This window comes from Dermacentor albipictus, chromosome 2 (assembly GCF_038994185.2).
Source record: "Dermacentor albipictus isolate Rhodes 1998 colony chromosome 2, USDA_Dalb.pri_finalv2, whole genome shotgun sequence".
Taxonomy (NCBI): Eukaryota; Metazoa; Arthropoda; class Arachnida; order Ixodida; family Ixodidae; genus Dermacentor; species Dermacentor albipictus.
Window position 1 is genome coordinate 164,725,333 of NC_091822.1, and position 18,597 is coordinate 164,743,929.

Consider the following 18,597-nt stretch of genomic DNA (forward strand, 5'->3'; position numbering starts at 1 on the left):
GTCAGTGGAACAAGCGACAAAAAATGGCCGTATCTAGGAAATATTAACTTCAGTTTAGTGCAAGCAAATGGAGCGCACAAGAAAAAACAAACGAATTATTAATATTAGTATTTGCTTTGAAAACATATACACATATCACAGGAAAGAGAAAGCGAGAAGCAGGCTGGTAACTGCCACCGGAAGGGGCACAACGCCTGCTTACTCTTCAGAAAGTAGCTGAGAGAAAGATAGAAGGAAGTAAAAGCATGAGGAACGAGAGAGCGAGACAGCATGGTTAACGCGACCAGCTTACAATGAGATGTCGCAAGACTGAACGCAACTGCAACACTTGGCATGTCTTTATTAACAAAGATTCTGATAATGCTGCTGCGGTTGCTGTACTTTGCTAACATTCGCAGAAAAACCTTATTCCCGTGAGAAAAGCACCGACGATTCCACTTTTTTTCGTGTGGTGGGTCATTTCGTCAGGATCCAAAAACAAAACAAAAAGAAAACAAGCAAATGTTGCAGTGCATTACCGAAAAACCGCCAAAGAGATAGAAGTTAAACACATGGATCCAACAGCGCACACGGACTCGAGGCGCCAAACAAATGAATAGCGAGAAACGCCTGCCTATTTACACTACAGGTGAATGCCGGAAAGTATGAAGGCTCATTGAAGAGAACGATCATGTTAGGATATAGATAGGGGTAAGGAGAGTGAGGAGGCCAGAGTTCATTATCCGCTTCCTATGCGTCTGCACAGTTTTTGAAAAGAACAGACTGCGTGCGAAGCGATTGGTTCCTTCTCGCTTCACGTGCTTCTATTTGACGTTCACTTACCGACGGGCATGAGCTTGACGACGAGCAGCGGGTAGGCGATATTGGTGCAGCCATTTTCGCTGCCACAGATTTCACGGCAACGATCAGGGTTCGAGCAGCCGACGAGGTCTGTTCGCGACGAGAAAGAAAAAAAAAAGAAGCGTGAAGCGGCGATCTTCAGTTTCTCTTTACGTGCGATTTACGACGACATTACCGCGTCGTCATCAAGTTATCAATTCTTGCTGCACTAAGACTGCAGCTTTCTCTCGCACGTCTTACGACGTGACCGTGCAAACAGTTCTCGAAACGTCAACGTTCACGAAGAACGGCAAAACCAACGGAACTGTCGTATTGCTACATTCAAGATATTATCTTTTGTTGCACAGATCTTAAATAAAATGCCGTTCTTTACAACAGGGACCCACTTCCCTGTTTTAGCTGCACGTAAAAAAACAACAACCTGCTGAACGAAATTAATATGGAGCACCCAACTGTAGCCTTTCTGGCAGCAAGTTTGTTGTCTCGGGACATTAAACGCACACTACAGGATTAAAATAATTTGAGCTTTGTTAGTAAATTAACCTGCCCATAATATTAAACAGCCACTCGTACCGCTAGAAGACTCCTTGGCAAAGCCAAAAGAGACACAAGAGCAAAATACCGGGGATGACGCCGCCTTGAAATTCCCGCACCAGGGAGCCTTCACATTATGAAGTTTGGCCAAACTTCACATTATGAAGTTTGGCGGCGTCTCTTCGGGTCTAGTTAGGCGTTTATCGGTAAAAATAAATTACCTTGTATTCTAAAAAAGCGAGAGACTCAACTTAGAATATGTTATGAACTTTTACTTGAACAATAATGGCTGAAGTGCGCAAAAATACTTTGCCATTCATGACGTCACAGTGACGTACTGGTCATGGAGTTTCGATGCGAAATAAAAAAAAAGTGAAACTGACCCCCCTTCTCCTTTGATAATCAACCGGTTACCGTGAAATCAGCGCAGGTAGAGTACCTTGGGGATACTTTATCAATCTAAACTGTTTCAGTGCTTCTAATTAATGCCCACAGATGGTTTACGATAAATATTCAAAGGTTTACTCTTTGGCACTTTACTGATTTCAGCTCAAAAACTAGGACAACTCACTGACTTCAACAAAACTAATATGTTTCATTCCAGTGCACATCCCCCTCCCCCTTCAACTATTGCTACCGCTAGCGCGCGTAGAAACTCCATTTTACCTAAACCTCTATTTTACGAAATTTTTGGTTTAACGAAGTGTTTTCGTTTCTCAAACACATGTTGATGTAGCCCATTGCGTTGAAAACATTGAAGCAACAAAGCGAACTCAACGTCTCGGCCGGTTTGACGGTTTTCGTTCTTTAGCGAGGGGGGGGGGCGTGGAGGGGGAGGGGGGCCTAAGGGTAAAATATAGCTGCACCTGCTTTCCGTCCATATGACGGACACCACTAACTTGTTCAGAAATTTCGCGACTCCCATGAAGGCCCAGTAGACAAAGTGTGTACACAGGCAAACATATCATGTTCATTTCTCTCGAATAAAGATCTGCAACGTTCGCTCAAATGGTTCCAGTGCGTTATATTTAACGATATTCTCGGTTTAACGAAATCATCTCCGGGTCCCGTCTACTTCGTTAAATTGAAGTTTAACTTCCCATTGAAGAGAGTATAGTGGCTACTAACCTGGGTACAGGACACGGGCGGCCATGCCGGGCAGGACAAGGAGGTACAGGGGGAGAAGTTTGAGGTAGCCGGCAAGGATGCAACCAGCCTTGGCGTGAACCATGTTCTTCGCAGAAAGGGCCCTCTGGACGATAACCTGCAAAGAGCGAGGTGTCACGCGTTAGAAATTGTAGGTGGGTGGGTCCTCGTGTCGACAATTCACGCGATATGCTAACAGCGCCTCCAGAAATCGCTTCAGTAATTTTTGACCAAAATGGACAGCACTTCAACAAATTTTTACCTTGATGATAATCCACTCTCATGTGACAACCTTGCGTTTGTCTACAGTTCAGTAGCCTCTATTCACTGCAGTGGCCTCACTGTTAGAAGTATTATATTATTATCATTATTATTATTTGTTTTGAACACACATACACAGTTAACAGGAAAGGGAAAGCGAGGAGAAGGCTGGCAACTGCCACCGGAAGGGGCACAACGCCTGCCTACTCTTCTGAAGGGAAGTGACAGCAATACAGAAATGGAAGACAGGAAGGAGGGGAGGAAAGAAGTAAATGAAGTAATTAAGTCACGTCCACATTGTACTTAAAGGTAAGTTCAAATTTATACAAATCTACCTGTTGAAACACCTAAATCGGTGAACTGAAATCACAGAGTGCTAATTAACCCTGTAAATTCTTAGCGCATTTCAATTGTCGTCGAAGAATGAAAGTATTGTGGTCTGCATCATTGCGACTGATGTCTTTTTCTCCTGAGCGTTCCAATAAGTGATCTACTGATTTCCGCGGTGTGTTGAATGGTCAAGAAGAAACCACTGTCACAAATACTAACGTGCTTAATAAGCATAATCGTCAAAGGTCGCCTAATGCAGTTTCATCGTCACGCGAAGACTACAAAACAAAAAGAAAGCACACTTTCTTGTTACGTTTGTAGTAGTTACTGAAGTCAGTGAACTCCACAAGGTATCATCACATTGCACACACATTTTGCTTAGAAAAATTCCTTTTTCGCAAGCTTTAATCTGGCGAAGAATAGATTCTTTTTTGTCGTCTGTTCACTGCCGCCCACCTCTCCAGCCGCCATTTCACGCTGAATATATATATATGAAAGAGACATCGTACAAAACGCTTCAGCAGATGGCTATTGCGTCTATTTATAGTGTTCCGCAATTTACATGTGTCACAAACAACTCAGCTGCTTTTAGATTGCCTCGAAAACACGCGAAAAATGCACATCGCCCGTGAAAAACGACGCGCAAAGCGCTCTAGTCCCCCCATCTTGCGACACAAACGAAGAAAGCGCAAGCCTTGGGAACTTTTGTTCTTTCTACATTCCTTATCACAACGTGCTTCTCTCGAGCGCTGCGAGATGGCGCAACAGCACTGGTTGATTCGACTGCCAGGCTTCTGTGGAAATAAACGCTGCTTACGGTTTGTAGTTTTAGTATTTCTTTCTTCCTTCCTTTCTTTCTTTCTCAAGAATCGCTCCGCGAGTGTTGTTTTCTCTCCAACAAGTAGATCCGGGAATAATTTTCACGCTACCCAAGCGCATGTCATCATATAGTTAGACTGACTATAAAGAAAAACATTTTGTCGGGAAACATATCGTGGACTGAAGAAAAAGAACACAGAACTTTGACAGCGACCGTCGTGCATCCTGCAATGTGAACAGAAATGTTGTTTTCATAACGAGTAGAAGTAGTGTTACATAACCCCACGATTACTCAAAGCAAACTACGAAAATAAACACGTGGCAGTTGCGAAAATGACTGATATCTGAAAATGACTGATAACACACGGAGGAGCAAAGAAACAGAAGGCACTAGCGGCTTGATATCGTGTTTCCTTTTTAACCTCTGTGTCGTGAATTTTGTAGAAATTTACTAGTGAATTTCCAACAAGACCACCTAAACGTTAAAGAATGACGCAAAAACCATCGAATATAATTGTCAAAGTAAGCGAGTAGCCTTCTGACAATGCGCCCGTGAGAGACCATGAGTCGATGAAATTTATTGAATGCACCAGTAACACCGAATATGCTGTGCCTGGGCGTTGTATTTTGGACATCGTGAAACTCCGCAATCTTGCCAAATTCTGCAATGGAGTCATTTTTATGCCACTCAGACTGAGAGGTCGTAGCAGCCCCCGTGGCCAATGAGAGCTGCACAAGATAGTGAAGTCCACAACATAGCGGACCTTTACAACTCCCAGAGATAGCACCCCAGAAGGCGCGAACGCCGTTTACGAAGCGTCTAAAAAATATATTATGTTTATTAAAAGGCAGCTATTTCCGCAGTTGTGAATTGCGAATGAAGGCATTCGTTACGCAGTGCCCCCAGAATATTACTCTGTATAACCTCCGCAGCTTTCCTAGTTTCCTATGCAAGTTAATTTGCAATGTTCTTTGACTCTTAGTATTTCACAAGAAGTGCAGATTTGCCGAATTGAGTTCTGCTTCGGGCATAATCCTTTTATTGTCATGACTATCATACGCATCAAAGAAATACTTACCATTAAGCGCCACATATATATATATATATATATATATATATATATATATATATATATATATATATATATATATATATATATATATATATATATATATATATATATAAAATGAAAAGGCAGTCTGCTGCTGGTAATCGCCCGTTTTCCTTTACTTTTTTTTTTTTCTTTACGAGGGTGTTCAGCGCAACGCTATGCTTTTGCGATTGCTTTCAATGCTTCGTTCGTTGTGTGAAGATCCCAATTTTTTTCAGTTACGGTAAAAACAATTAGGCACAGATATTTTGTGATGATTTTATCATACCTTTATGCAGTGTGAGAAATTACCCTATTATATTCTACTTGAAATTTATCTGCGTCACCGTTCCGATTCCCGCTTTATTTCCGTGCTATAGCTAGTCAGTACCTTACTGCACCTTCATTTTTTTGCGCTTCTTTGCATTCGGTTTAGTTTTCCTTGCCTCCATATGTTTGTACTTCCATTGCCTGCTACACGTACGATACTAACATTCCCCATTATTGACAGGAGGTGCCCAAGACAGTAGTATTCGCTTTGGGACCTCCTAACGCATTCGAGGTTGTAACACAATCATCATCAGCCTTTTTATGTCCACTGCAGCGCCAACGCCTCTCCCAGCGATCTCAGGTTACTCCTGCCGTGCGCCAGCTGACAGGATCGTATGTCTGCAAGTTTACTATTTTCGTACCACCACCTGATTCCCTGCATATCGCTACCATTCCCTTTGTGCCCGCTGTGTAACTCTAATAGACCACCGGTTAATAGACCACTTACGCAACATGTCCTGCCGAACTCCATGTCTAATTAAAGTCGCCTGGAATATCAGCTACCTCTGTTTCCTCTGTAATCCACACCTCTGTCTTCCCGTCTATTAACGTCACGCCTATCATCCCTCTTGTTCCATCTCTCGTTACGTGGTCCTTAACTTCTCAAGCTATTTTGTCAACCTCCAAGTTCGTGCCCAGCATGATGGGAGCGAAGGAGTGCAACGATTGTGTTTTCCCTTCTACCGGTGCTAACATATGAAATGCACATACTAATCAATCGCTAAACTTGGACTCTAACCCCTGCGCAACTTTGTTTTTAACCTTCGTCGAAATGTGATTCGAGAGCTCGTCCCTGGCAGCTCACCTGGTCCGAGCACCAGTACCAGATGGCCGAGATGGTCAGACCGAACACCATTCCCGTCCACGGTAGCTGCGGGTCAGAGGCTGTGCGCAGCAGGTGGTTGTAGTTGTCGGGCACCTTAGAGCAGGACCTGTTGTCCGCGTCGAACTGCACGAAGCTGCTGTTGGTGGGCTCGGCGAAGGCGAAGTCTCGCATCAGCTTCTCGTAGCCGCCCACCCTGATGAAACCTGCGCCGCGCACACATTGGAGATCGTGTTACCGTTCCTGAAAGAATATGTGATTCTAATATTCTAATTCAATGTGCGTATGCGAGTCCTCTGGCAACCTTTCACTTGCCCACAAAATCCATTATTCTGTACTTTCATTGATCTTCTTTTCATTTATTCACTTATTTAGTATTAATTGATTGATTGATCTATTCATCCATTACAGCCTCAAAGCAAGAACTTAACCGAGGGGGGGTGGTCAGTACGAAAGAAACAAGAAAATGTCACGTAGTCGGTCATTGAAACAATAATACAACTTGGGAAACTGACGATCAATACACTAAACACATTACAGCAGAATTACTGAAATTAAGGCCCAAAAGACAAAGCAGAAATATGAAATACTAGAAGAACAGACATGCCCACAGCATATACGGGTAAACAACAAGCATGTAAGTAAGGATATCGAAAACAAGCAGAGACAGGCTCAGACAGTTACAGCATACTTGAAAGTTTGTTCATGAACGCCAAGTTCGCAATAAGCCACTATCGAAACTTCTGCATGAGGAAAACCTCAGTGCCTTTATTAAAGTGTACAGTTTTGCCGCCGGAAAAGCTGCACAAAAACGAAGCAAAATAAAACAAAACAAAACATCTGCGGTCAGTGTACGAAGTTGGTTCCACTCTTCGAAAGTGTATGGTAGAAAGGAATAGCAGTAAAGTAGTTGTACGGCCCCCTGTGCCCAGAATTCAGCAAACACAGCATCAGAGACGCAGCATCATCATTTCCCTCTTCTCGCATTTCTCGGGTGGTGCTCTGACTCACTCCCGATCCTGCATATTCTGAAATCCGTCACTAATTTCACGACCGCGACGGCCCGTCGCGTTTGGGAGCGTCTTTTTATCTCAGCCGTCAGACGTCGAGCTCCAATACATCTATAGGCGAGACTGGCGCGACTCGCGTGCCTCCAAGATTCCCGGCGCAACTCGTAGCCCCACAAAGTTAATGTGGTGCAACCCACGCTCGACTTACTATAGATTTACGAAGATTGCTGATGGGTACCCCGGTGCTGCGAACGTCCTTGCACGTTGGGAATGATGGTCCCGTTATGTTTGGCTAAGTTAGGTTAGGGTTAGCCCCACCCCTCGTGCAGTAACCCTTCAATGGGGCATTCGAGATTTGGAATAAACAAACAAACAAACAAATAAATAAATAAATAAATAAATATGGATTTGTCTCATCTACGTGCTTGTGACATCAGACGATTTTCTTGCGTTACTTAATACGCTTCGTCTGGATATATCTGGCCTAAATTTCAAACCAATCCTTTGCAAGATCCCATGCAAGATCATCGCGTATTCTTGCATGTATAACGCAACGTCTTGCCGGCAACGATACATTTCCAAAGCTGCAAAGTTAGTTCGAAACTATTCACGACGAAGCTTCGGGAAATACGTGTACTAACCATCATTCCCAATCTAGCCGAAACGTCAATATTGGAAGCCCCCGCGGACACCGGAGTTCCGCCTAGTAATTTTTCCAAGAAACCCCAGTGCGTTGTTCCAAAGGAGGTTTGGTTGTTCCACGCCGGAGGTCTCGGAGGCGAGGTCGCAAGTCGTCACGCAAATTTCGGCTACACAGCTGCACTAGCGCCTTTCATTTGAAAGGAATTTCAGTCAATTCAGTCTGGGAGCCCGTCTATAACGCGAGTATTTATACATTTCACGTGCATTCGAACGGGAGTTCGGAAGTTTGTTTTTTCGTTAGTTGCATTGCACTCCTACAACTAATCAACGCAGCAATAAAAAAAAAACAAGAAATAATGCAGTTTGGCATCGCCAATGTGCAACAGGTGTCAGTTATAACATATTTCATCGCTTTTTCATCGAGAAGTATATACTTCTCGCATTCATCTACGTCAAGCTCTCCAACATAGTGGATATGTCTCAAGGTTTAACCAAGCAAACTCTGATGATGCATTCCACTATCGCAACTAACCAAGCGATCTCGTCAAGCTGCCCGCGCATTCGCAATCACAGTGTTGACACAAATATCTTTCGGGGATGACCGATTCTCAGAAAGACACATGCACCATTGTAGTTACTGCGATATTGACAAACTAGTGATACGGGTGCGTAGAAACGGGATGAGGAAAACTCGGAATGGAAAAAAAGAAAAAAAGCTCAGCATTGTTGTTTCTACTAGTACTTGTTTTTTTTTCAGTTTTCGTCTTCGAATGACTGCGCATGTGCGAACGCTTTCCTTTCTGCATCTTTGTTTTCTTTTTTTTTCGCCCTTGCGTCTACGTTCGTTCTGATGCGCCCGCATATGGCGACCGCCAGCATTCTAGGTGGCTCATAACTCACTCTTCCAATATTTACGCAGAGTCTACGTGAATTATGTCTTTCCCTCGCGTTTCTTTTTTTTCCTACCTTTGATTTTTTTCCGAGAACAGAAATTGCCGAGGCGCCGATTTCACAATGTTTGCTTGCTCGTGTGTCAGCATTGTTCGCGTGCTCAATCAAGCACGACGCTATTTCGCCATGTGACCTCGTCTCCAAGCAAAGAGAGAGAAAAAAAATGCGGACAAAGCAACGAAGCAGCAAAAGAAAAAAAAAAGAAGAAATGCGCTTTGGAAGTCGTACTTACTCAGCACCATGAGAGCAAAGGCTCCGACAACCATGAGGATCGTCTGGACAAAGTCTGTCCAAATCACAGCGCTAAGACCACCTGCGAAATGTTTAAAAAAGAAGAAAAAAAAGGATGTCAGAAAAAAGAAGAGGCCGGCGTCTCTGGCATTTTGTTTTTATTTTGTGGCTGGAGGCTCAAGGTAGCAAAGCTGAACATACGACGCGCCACCCCTGAGTCGCATTGAAGCGCCTCTCCCCCGACAACAGAGTCAATGAAGGGCGTGAAATGAAAGCACAAGGACAAAGAATGACGCAATTGTGGCGCTTACCAGCGACGGTGAATATGCAGGCGATGGCCAGGAGTACACAGACGGACATGTACAGGTTCCAGTCCAGAGCTTGTTTGATGAATATGGCCCCGGCAAAGAGATCCGCCTGAAAAAAAAAAAACATAAGCAGGGGTTCCACTTCGAGTAGAACGGTTCCGTTCCTTCCCAAAATCATCTTCGCCACGTTTAGTGTTATTTTCAGAGTAGAAGACACAAGGGGTTTGCCAAGCGAAATTATTTATAGCCGAACGTATCCATTAGGTGCAGGCTCACCTGACTGGCTTCGCCGAATGACTAACGTACAGAGTGACTGATCAGACTGATGTTAAAGAGTAAGTGACCAGACCGGTCATCAATCAGTGTCACAAGTACCTAGAGACGAAAATTTAAGTACCTAACGCGGCTAAGTGCGCAGTTTTCCTTTGACCGACTCTTTCTTTCACCTGTGCCTCCACGAGCCACCAAAGCTCCGTATCGCGCTGTCAAGCCATGGCATGTTGCCGCATTAATTTATTCACTGACCCCCACAATGCATTACAAAGATCAACTGGGACACTTCGTGCGCCGAAATTCTTCCATAACTACAGGCATACTGCGGCCTCAAAGTGACTGCACCAAACGCCCGAAAACACTGGAAAGTACTGTGTTGCTCACCGACTTCCCTGAACACAATCTTCCTGCCAGCACATGGCTGTTCCTTGCATTTTTTTTTTCTTCCTATCAGTCACCGGACACAGTACAGGCGAATAACGACCACTCACCGAGATCTTCGTGAAGATGGACAGGAGAAGGGCGAGCACGGACAGGTACACTCGTATCCGCTGGCCGCCGAACCTCTTTCGCAGGTACTCCGGCATCGTGTACACCTGCACAACAAGCCAAACGCGGTTAAATGTAAGGCTCCAACCGACGTAAGCGTTACAGCAAACCTTTCGTGTTTTAACTTTACTGCAGTTTCGAACGTGCGTCCGAACACAAGTGTGTCACTACACTGTGCGACCGTCGTGGTCTCCTCAATACTGTAGGCTTGTTTTTTTTTTCTAAAACAAAAAAGGTGTGGTTTATCTCTTTCAGGTTACATCACCTTACGTTCTTTTCGCACAATTTAGCCCCCGAGACCAGAATCGTGAAGATTGCCTCTGAGATCACACCACTGACACACAGACACCGCCCGCTCTCGGAGGCCGTGTTCACAGTCTATCAGTTATCGCAGCTGCCCCAACGTGCATCATGATTGTTAGCACCTTTTATTGCTTTTCCATTTTTATTTTTCTCGTTCCTATATTGATTGGAGAGGTGGGTGCTGACGAAACGTACGCTCTCCCTAAATCTATCTGTAGTGTGCCGATACACACCGCTACGCTCCAAACAATGTGTTACAGTCCCTTTTCTTAAGATGACTTTAGATGCACCAGATTACTGCCGCACGCCAACTGTTTTTTTTTTTCGTAAGAGTAATTCTATGATATGGGTGACACTAAAAAAAAAAAGAAGCTTACTCCTGAAGCCACGTAGACAGGCACAAAGATCCATCCCAGGAGCATGAGGACCCAGACAGCCTGCGAAAAAAAAAAAACAGGTTATATGAAAATGTAACTCATCACTGAGCAAAGTGACAGCCGTAACTCTGTTTGTCAGTATGTGAGCGCTTTCAAGAGGCAGTTTTTGAGCTCAGAATGGGAGTTTTATTTCTCAATATAAAACATATCTTTTTTTTTCGGGTAACTCCACTAATGAAGACAAATTGCATAAGCGCCCTTTAGTTGGCGCTCGGCTTCAAATGGATTTGTTACCTGAAAGGAAAAAAAAAAGAACGAACGTGGTTTCTTTTATTGACAGTACGCCAGCAGTCAAAATTATGTCTGGGTTACTGAAGGTTGCCCGTCGGCGTTTTTGTACATCGCATAGATTGCGCCTCGGTGTGACCCATTAAAGCCAGTCGAACTTAGCGCCCACTCCTACGTCTTGTGATTTTTTTGTTTCTAATTGGACTTAATTGCGACTCGTCCTCATTTCGTACCCTGCATATCAAGCCAAGACCACACACGGACGCACAAACGGGCCCCAAGACACGCACGTCAACAAATGAATGGAAGCTGCAGGATGTAGCTATCTGGCTCCATCGTTACCGAAGCGTTTCCACGCATCGTCTTGTAATACCGTACGGTTTCTCTGTCACTATTATGGCAACTCTGTGAAACATATGCGGCTTTGGCATTGCTTCCGCAAGCATAACGTGGTAATTAAGCGTGGAATTATTAATTACAAATTAAATTGAAGTAGGGGTCTTTTTACGTGCAAAAACCACGATCTGATTATGATGCATGCCGTAGTGGGGGACACCGGGTTAATTTTGACCCCCTGGGGTTCTTTATTGTGCATCTAAATCTAAGCGGGCGGGTGTTTGTTGCATTTCGCCACCCCCGCAACGAAATGCGGCCGCCGTGGCAGGGACTCGATCGCGCGACCTCGTGCTTAGCAGCGCAACGTGAGCGGAATTATTGGGACGAGTAAGAAAATGCTGCAGGAGAAGTACACTTACAAACAAAGCAACCGTGAGTCTCGACCACACCTCACGCACCCGCATGCAAACCGCGAGACGCCAGTTTCAGAAGTTAGCTCGGGCATAACCGGAGCTGATTCAATCGTCTCTCTCGCATCTTCGTGTGCAAATGAACAGTTTCTCTCAGTTGCCGATTTTTTTTTCTATATAGCATTTGCACAAACGATATATGCGAAGGTTTACAGGCCCAATGGTTCACGTTACATCAACGTTCGTCGTAATGGTGACGGTTTACAGCAGATCCGCATACGTACGTTCAGCTCAAAACCCGCGATGCCGATTCCCGTAGCGGCGCCAGATCCGGCCAGCCCAACAAAGTGGCCGCTTCCGATGTTGCTGGCGAAGAGCGAAGCACCAACCTGTCGTAACAAAACAAGAAACAAATAAAGGTTATCAAAGCCCTGAAACGTGGGGCCTCGTGCATATATTTCAAAGGCCAGCGAAAGTGTATCAGCAGGCGCTGTGCATTTAAAGCTGTCGGGCAACTTTCTTTTTTTTTTTACCGTATGCGGTAGGCAACTATCTGATGAAACTCGATCGTCATTCCCATGGTCATTAGTCCACTGTGTGCCACGGTGCACATTTAGTCAAAGCTACATTCATTCCTGACTGCAAATTCCCGTTTAATACGCTCGTTTCCTGTGGCCCCTTCAACTCAGGCGTCATGACGAGAAAACAGGAATGAGAACTTAAGAAAAAAGAGAGAAAGCACGACATGACCGCTTGCGTCACTGATGTTCCGTCTGTTCGTGCCTGTCTGTCTAGTTCGCAATTTTAATGCTATGACATACTGCTGACACGTGCAGATGACCAAGTTTTTCGACCTCAGGTCTTACAGTTTCCAATAAAAGAGAAACGAAGTAAACCGGCAAAGTTGTGTTAACGTAAATTAAATATATATCATTTGGCCAATTTTTTCTTTCTTTTTTTTTTCTTTCACGCGTGGCAAGGCCAGTTACGTATATGAAGAACCTGTTCCACACCTTTGCACTAACAACTTGAAGCGGAGGTGATCATGTTCTTGTGAGGCGGGCACTTCGTATGTCGCATCCACTACGTTAAGCATACTGCGGGTTAGCCTGGCTACTCCGAACTGGTACTTACCGGTATCCAGTGCATGCTCCTGCTAGCCAGGAAGTAGCCGCTCATAGAACCCCGGCTGCTTCTCCATGAGGACTGCGCAAGAAGAGAGACCAAGCATTGAAATCTGAGTTTACATTTCAAATGGGAGGATACACAGCGCGCATACTGGCTTAATGTATATGTCACTCTGATGTAGCGGCAAGAGAGTTACATTGCTGAGGTGCGATGAGGACACGCGGCTGTCTGACGACATTTGTGGCGAGAGTGACACGAACAACATTCACACCGCTCACCCGTGGGTTTCACCGTGCCTGTATGAACACAGTATCGCCGGTAGGCTTAATAGAAGGAACTTTGATCTTGCTATTCTGGACAGCCGCACTGCCCACTTTCGTCGGTGCAGTAATTAGTTTTATGCTCTTAAAGCACAGATGTCACGGAGCGCTTCTGAAGGTTCGTTTTGTTGTGCTGCGACCGATGCATCGGCGAAATGACACACCGTTTAGTCGGTCGCGTTGCCAACGAAGTTCTTATCAGTTTCCGTCACCATGTAACAAACACCACTACACCCCCTATCATCATATAGTTTCGGCCTTTCAGTACGTTAAGAGCTACCAACGAATCTTTGCGGCAGCGGTAAATGCAATGGTAAAACCTGTATGATATATGCAGCAAGAAGGAACAATGTAATTAATAAAGGGAAAATGAGCCATCCACCCAGACGTAGCTAAGTCCTACATAGGAAACCCATTCGGGTTCCTCGAGAGAAGAGCTTCGCAGTTGAGGAAAAATTCGTCCTGGTCCGGGACTCGAACCTGGGGACCTCCGCCTTTCCGGGGCAGCCGCTCTACCACCTGAGCTAACCAGGGGGCTAGCAGATGGCAGGCGAAGTCGAATTTATCAACTGATAAATTGCGATAAATTGTTTGTATTTGAGTTGTTAAATTCGACTTCGCCTGCCATCTGCTAGCCGCGTGGTTAGCTCAGATAGGAGAGAGGCTGCGCCGGAAAGGTGGTGGTCCCGGGTTCGAGTCCCGGACCAGGACTAATTTTTCCTCAAGTGCGAAGCTTTCCTTTTAAGGAACCCGTATGGGTTTCCTTTGTAGCACTTAGCTACGTCTGGGTGGATGTCTCATTTTCCTTTCATTAACTACTTCTCTCCATCGTGCGGGATTCCGCAGAACTATTACGTCAAGGAACAATGTAAGCTTTGTTACGCAAAGCCACCGGGCACTGCAAGCGTAACCCTTGCCTGATTAGAGTGCGATGTGCCTAGACTTGAGCAAGCCTTACGCTAAAGTGGATACAGCGAGGAAGGTGCCAACAGCGCTTTGTGGGACAGGAATTTTAATGGCTATATGCCCAGTCTTTCAGTCCAGTCAGCCCTTGAAGAAAAACACACGCCACGCCCCAGCTATTTTCTTTCTTATCGTTTCAGTCTAGTTTGGCTGGGTTGCATGCGCAAATTGCCGCGCAGTCGTCCAAGGTCGAGAGCAGAACAGTGTCAGATAGACGAGTCTCTCGCGAGAACCAAACGATTAGCCTGTTAGCGGCTTGACACTCTGCGGTATGAGAGGGTTGTTGTTTGTTTTTTCTCTTCTTTTGTTTTACGCGGTCAGACTAGCTGTTCTTGATGGCATGTCACACGTCAAGCTAGGAATTAATGAGTCTGCGAGACGAGCCTATGTCACAACGTCACCGCGACGACATAGCTTGGCAGCAAGGCCGTGCTGCACCTTACCTATTACCGCGAAGAAGATCCCGGCCCACGTTAACCACTTAATAGCAATCACCTGTCTTCTTGGCGACTCTTATACGTCAGCTCCCTGGTCACTTGCGAGTTCCCCGAACGTTTAAGACTTGTCTATTTACACAACGCCCGATTGCGTATTACCTAACGTATCACGTGAACGTTGCCGAGGTTAATTGGACCCGAGTCTAACGGCGCAATCCACTACGAGGAATGCGCGTAGGACCGGAGAGTCGGAGGAAGCAAAAAAAGATTGGAAAAACATACGACTGGAGCAAAAAATAAATTAAGTAACCTTAAGTTGCAAACATCAGCATAGTACATACCCACGCCAGGGGAGTGGCCAAATTATCTTCCTGGGATTCAAATCGGACACGTGCCCACTAGTTAGGAACGACCAATAATTAGTCGGCTGACGTTGTTGTTCTTGTTCCTTACTGAATTGGCGCAACCTACTCTGAGAAATCGGCCATGAATCGGGCGGTGAAAATACTGTTATCAATTTCTTTACAAAGATAACCTGAAATGAATGAAAGGTCTTGTACATGTGAATCAAACTATCTACCGTTACAGAAATGAATCATTAAATATCTAAATATTGCACTAAAAATTATGTGAGCATAAGAAGTAAAATTAGCAATTTTAGCATGCACTTATTTCTATATCGCGCAGAAAGTTGCAGAGGCCTTCGCTCCATTCCTGCGGCTATATCATAGCGAGGCAGAACCAAAGAAAAAATTATCCGAAGAGTCAAATTGAAGCCAAGGTTTTGGAAGGGTTCTCCTTCAAACCTTTTCCGTGAATTATAAACCGGTGACGTGGCAAAAAGAAGTGTTGGAGAAATTCACGCTCACTGTTACGCCTTCAAAACATGGCACGTACCCACAATGGGGGATGGGCAACGAATCGGGTAACTACAGTATTCGTGTCCCATCCCCCATTCTACTTTCATACAAGCTTCAAAAAACGTCGAGCGCATAAACTTATTTTTTGTCTTCTCCTTCCTCATTTCAATTCAAACGTTATTGAAACGATGCATGAGACCAATTTATTTATTTATTTTTGTCGTGTTTTGCTGGACCGTAAGCTGGGATTTACAGAAACGTTTCGTAAGGCTGATAGAAACACGCAGTAGAACACAGAAAGTGGCGAACGAAGGGACAAACACGGGCTGCATGTTCTTTCGCTTTGTTTGTCCTTGCCGTGCCGCATCTCTCCTCCATCATAACGAACCAACCAGTCCAGCAAACAAGCCTTACTGAGTCACGACTGCGTTGCAGCACTGCCACGACGGTTAACGTTTCTTGCCCAACTCTCGTCACTTTGTTTATCTATAGTGGGACACGCTATGCGTGACACACCACGTCGTTCGCATTCAGTGGGTGCATCCTTTTGCATGCGTTATCGCCACCCTCGCGCGCGCGCGGCGTAATTTTCCTCGCAGGCCGAAGGATAACAACGGCAGAGGCGGCCAGGAGACGTTGCACCGTTGTAATTATAACCCGACGACGGTGATGTATGCGGGCAGTTCGCGTTCGCGCAGAAAAACTTTCCCGTTCGCGCGATCCGTGAAAGGATATGCGTTCGGTCGCAGAAAGGGCGCGCAGCGGGGCGAGAGCTAAAGGATGGCGTCAGGGTAGCATACATGAGGGGTTGCCAAATTCATAAAGACGCGAGCATGAACATTTCTGTTCGTATACCATCGGCAAGCTGCGAGTCATGAGCGGACAGGCTCGCGGGTATCCTTGAAAGGAAATGATATAATCACGGCATTCTTCAAGTACTGGGAGATTGGAAGCTGAAAATGAAAGGCTCGCGGATATATCCTTGAAAACAAAATATATGATCACGGCATTCTGCAAGTACGAGAAGACTGGAGGCTCAAAATGAAAGGCAAGGGTCACGCAAGGAGCTATGGAAAGAAAATAGAAATGATACGCGGAACTGTGAGATAGACGTAGAAAGACGGTACGTTTCGACGGTGTTCACAGCACACCCGTATCGTATCTAAGGAAATAAGGGAGAGGCAGCTCTAAAGAACGGAAAGCCCATTAAGTAGTTAAGGAACGCTGTTAGTATAGTATGGATCACGAATCGAGCACGGATGGGTGACGTTCCAACTGCGATTATGCAAAAAAAAGTGGACTTGATCGCGGCTCATATTAAGCGTGTAACAGAGATCCGGCACCCCGTCAGAGTAACATAATCAATGCGAAAGAAAAGAAACGATGTAGACGACGGGAGGACAGGAGAGGTGGAGGGATTGAAGGACCATGGGTATGACAAGAGCATGAAATTTCCAGATCTAGGGAAAGCTTAGTTCACGAGGGGTGCAAAGGCAACTTGAGATTGGTGAATGGCGCAAAAGACTCACGATGGACGAAACGAACGAATAGACCTGTTCTTTAGTCCGCTATCTTTTCTCTTCTTTTTTCATTTTTGCGCTATTCACCCATATGAGTCAACACTGACATGGCCAGTTTGTACCACAATACAATAGTTTGTATCCACCGATAGACGTGTTCAGCCTACACTAGTAATAATGATTATACAACTAATAATTTCAGTTTTGACTGAATGTCAAGCGTCCAAGTTCGATCGGCCACCGAAGCCGATATTCTCGCCCTGAACATTGTCATTGCACTTGATACAAACTGATTTGCAATATGCCTGAAGTGTCAACCAAATAATAACTGCAACAACAAAGCTTCTTGAGCAAAATGACAGTCCTTGATAGACTGGCGCCTTGCCTCTCGATTAATTCACCCGTCAAAGTGATTGGCCAGAGCCCTAACGCGTAATTTAGTCAAGGACCAGCTGAGGTCGCCAAGCTGCACCCACGCCAAACAAGTCTGTGTAATTGGGCGACGCATTACTGTCCGTTGTCCGTTTGCGACTCGCCAGCTCATAGGCCGCAGGTCAATCGTAAAGTATTCTTACGCGCAGGCCATACGTACCGCGCATTCGGCTCTTAATTAGCTCTAGCTTCCTCAACGCTGAAACGCCTTTAACAGCACACGGTGCAGCGTTCACGCGAGACTTATCTCCTAGCAGAGTCGTAAACGCGTAGGAACCCCATGCTTCGATTATTTTTTTTTCTAGATTTTGTGTGCTTCCTAGTCGTTGTGTACCGGCACTCAAAAGCCATTTCTTTCCTTGGCGCGCTCTCTCTTCTTCCTTATTGTCCTTCGAGCGCGCAACACTGTCCTTCACCTTGACCGCGTGCTATTAAACGAACGCATCGTCGATGGCCTAAGGAATGGAAATGCTGTGACTCTTGTCAGTGCTTTTTGCCAACGTTTCGCCACAGAGGTCGAGACACGAACAGTAGATACCGCAAATATCTCGCAAGACCGGGAGGTCCGCCCGCTGCTATGTCGAAAAGTAAGAGGGCATGAAGCGACTATGCGAATAGCATCGATGCGCCGCTAACGTCGCGTCAATGGAAACCTCGTCGTGCTCAGTAGCATAAAACGTACAGTCTGCCACAACCGGATAGAAAGTTGGGCGAGTTGGTACGGTAAAATGATCGTGAATTGTAGCGCGAAATGACACAGAGTGAGACTAGAAGTAGACAGGACAAGCGCTCGTCCTGTCTGCTTCTAGTCTCTGTCTGTGTCACTTCGCGCTACCATTCAAGACCACAAAAGGGTTACAGTCGACTGGATCTTAGAAAACGTCCAATTGCTGAGCCAGCCTGTGACAGTATACTCAGTAAAACCGAACATCACAATGTTGTTTACATATACTGGTAGAAGTTGTAAATGCGAATACTAGGCTGCGTTGTCAAGCTGCGCAGATGTGCAGCTTTTTTCTGAGATCTCGTATTGCGTGAAATTCCGTGGTTGACTCTACCTACTGTACACGTCCAACTCCTGAGTT

The 18,597-nt window shown here is 45.3% G+C and overlaps 1 protein-coding gene across 1 annotated transcript in view; it reads right to left on the reverse strand.

The window, feature by feature from the left end:
* Window positions 1-18,597, reverse strand: part of LOC139056255 (sodium/glucose cotransporter 4-like) — a 60,796-nt gene that overhangs the window by 12,533 nt on the left and 29,666 nt on the right. Inside the window, exons 2-10 of the mRNA XM_070534329.1 lie at window positions 12,987-13,058; window positions 12,137-12,241; window positions 10,819-10,878; window positions 10,081-10,185; window positions 9,320-9,425; window positions 9,010-9,090; window positions 6,157-6,380; window positions 2,503-2,638; window positions 823-930 (exon numbers count right to left, since the gene is read on the reverse strand). Coding sequence (XP_070390430.1) covers window positions 823-930; window positions 2,503-2,638; window positions 6,157-6,380; window positions 9,010-9,090; window positions 9,320-9,425; window positions 10,081-10,185; window positions 10,819-10,878; window positions 12,137-12,241; window positions 12,987-13,058 — 997 coding nt within the window. The remainder of the gene's footprint in view (window positions 1-822; window positions 931-2,502; window positions 2,639-6,156; window positions 6,381-9,009; window positions 9,091-9,319; window positions 9,426-10,080; window positions 10,186-10,818; window positions 10,879-12,136; window positions 12,242-12,986; window positions 13,059-18,597) is intronic.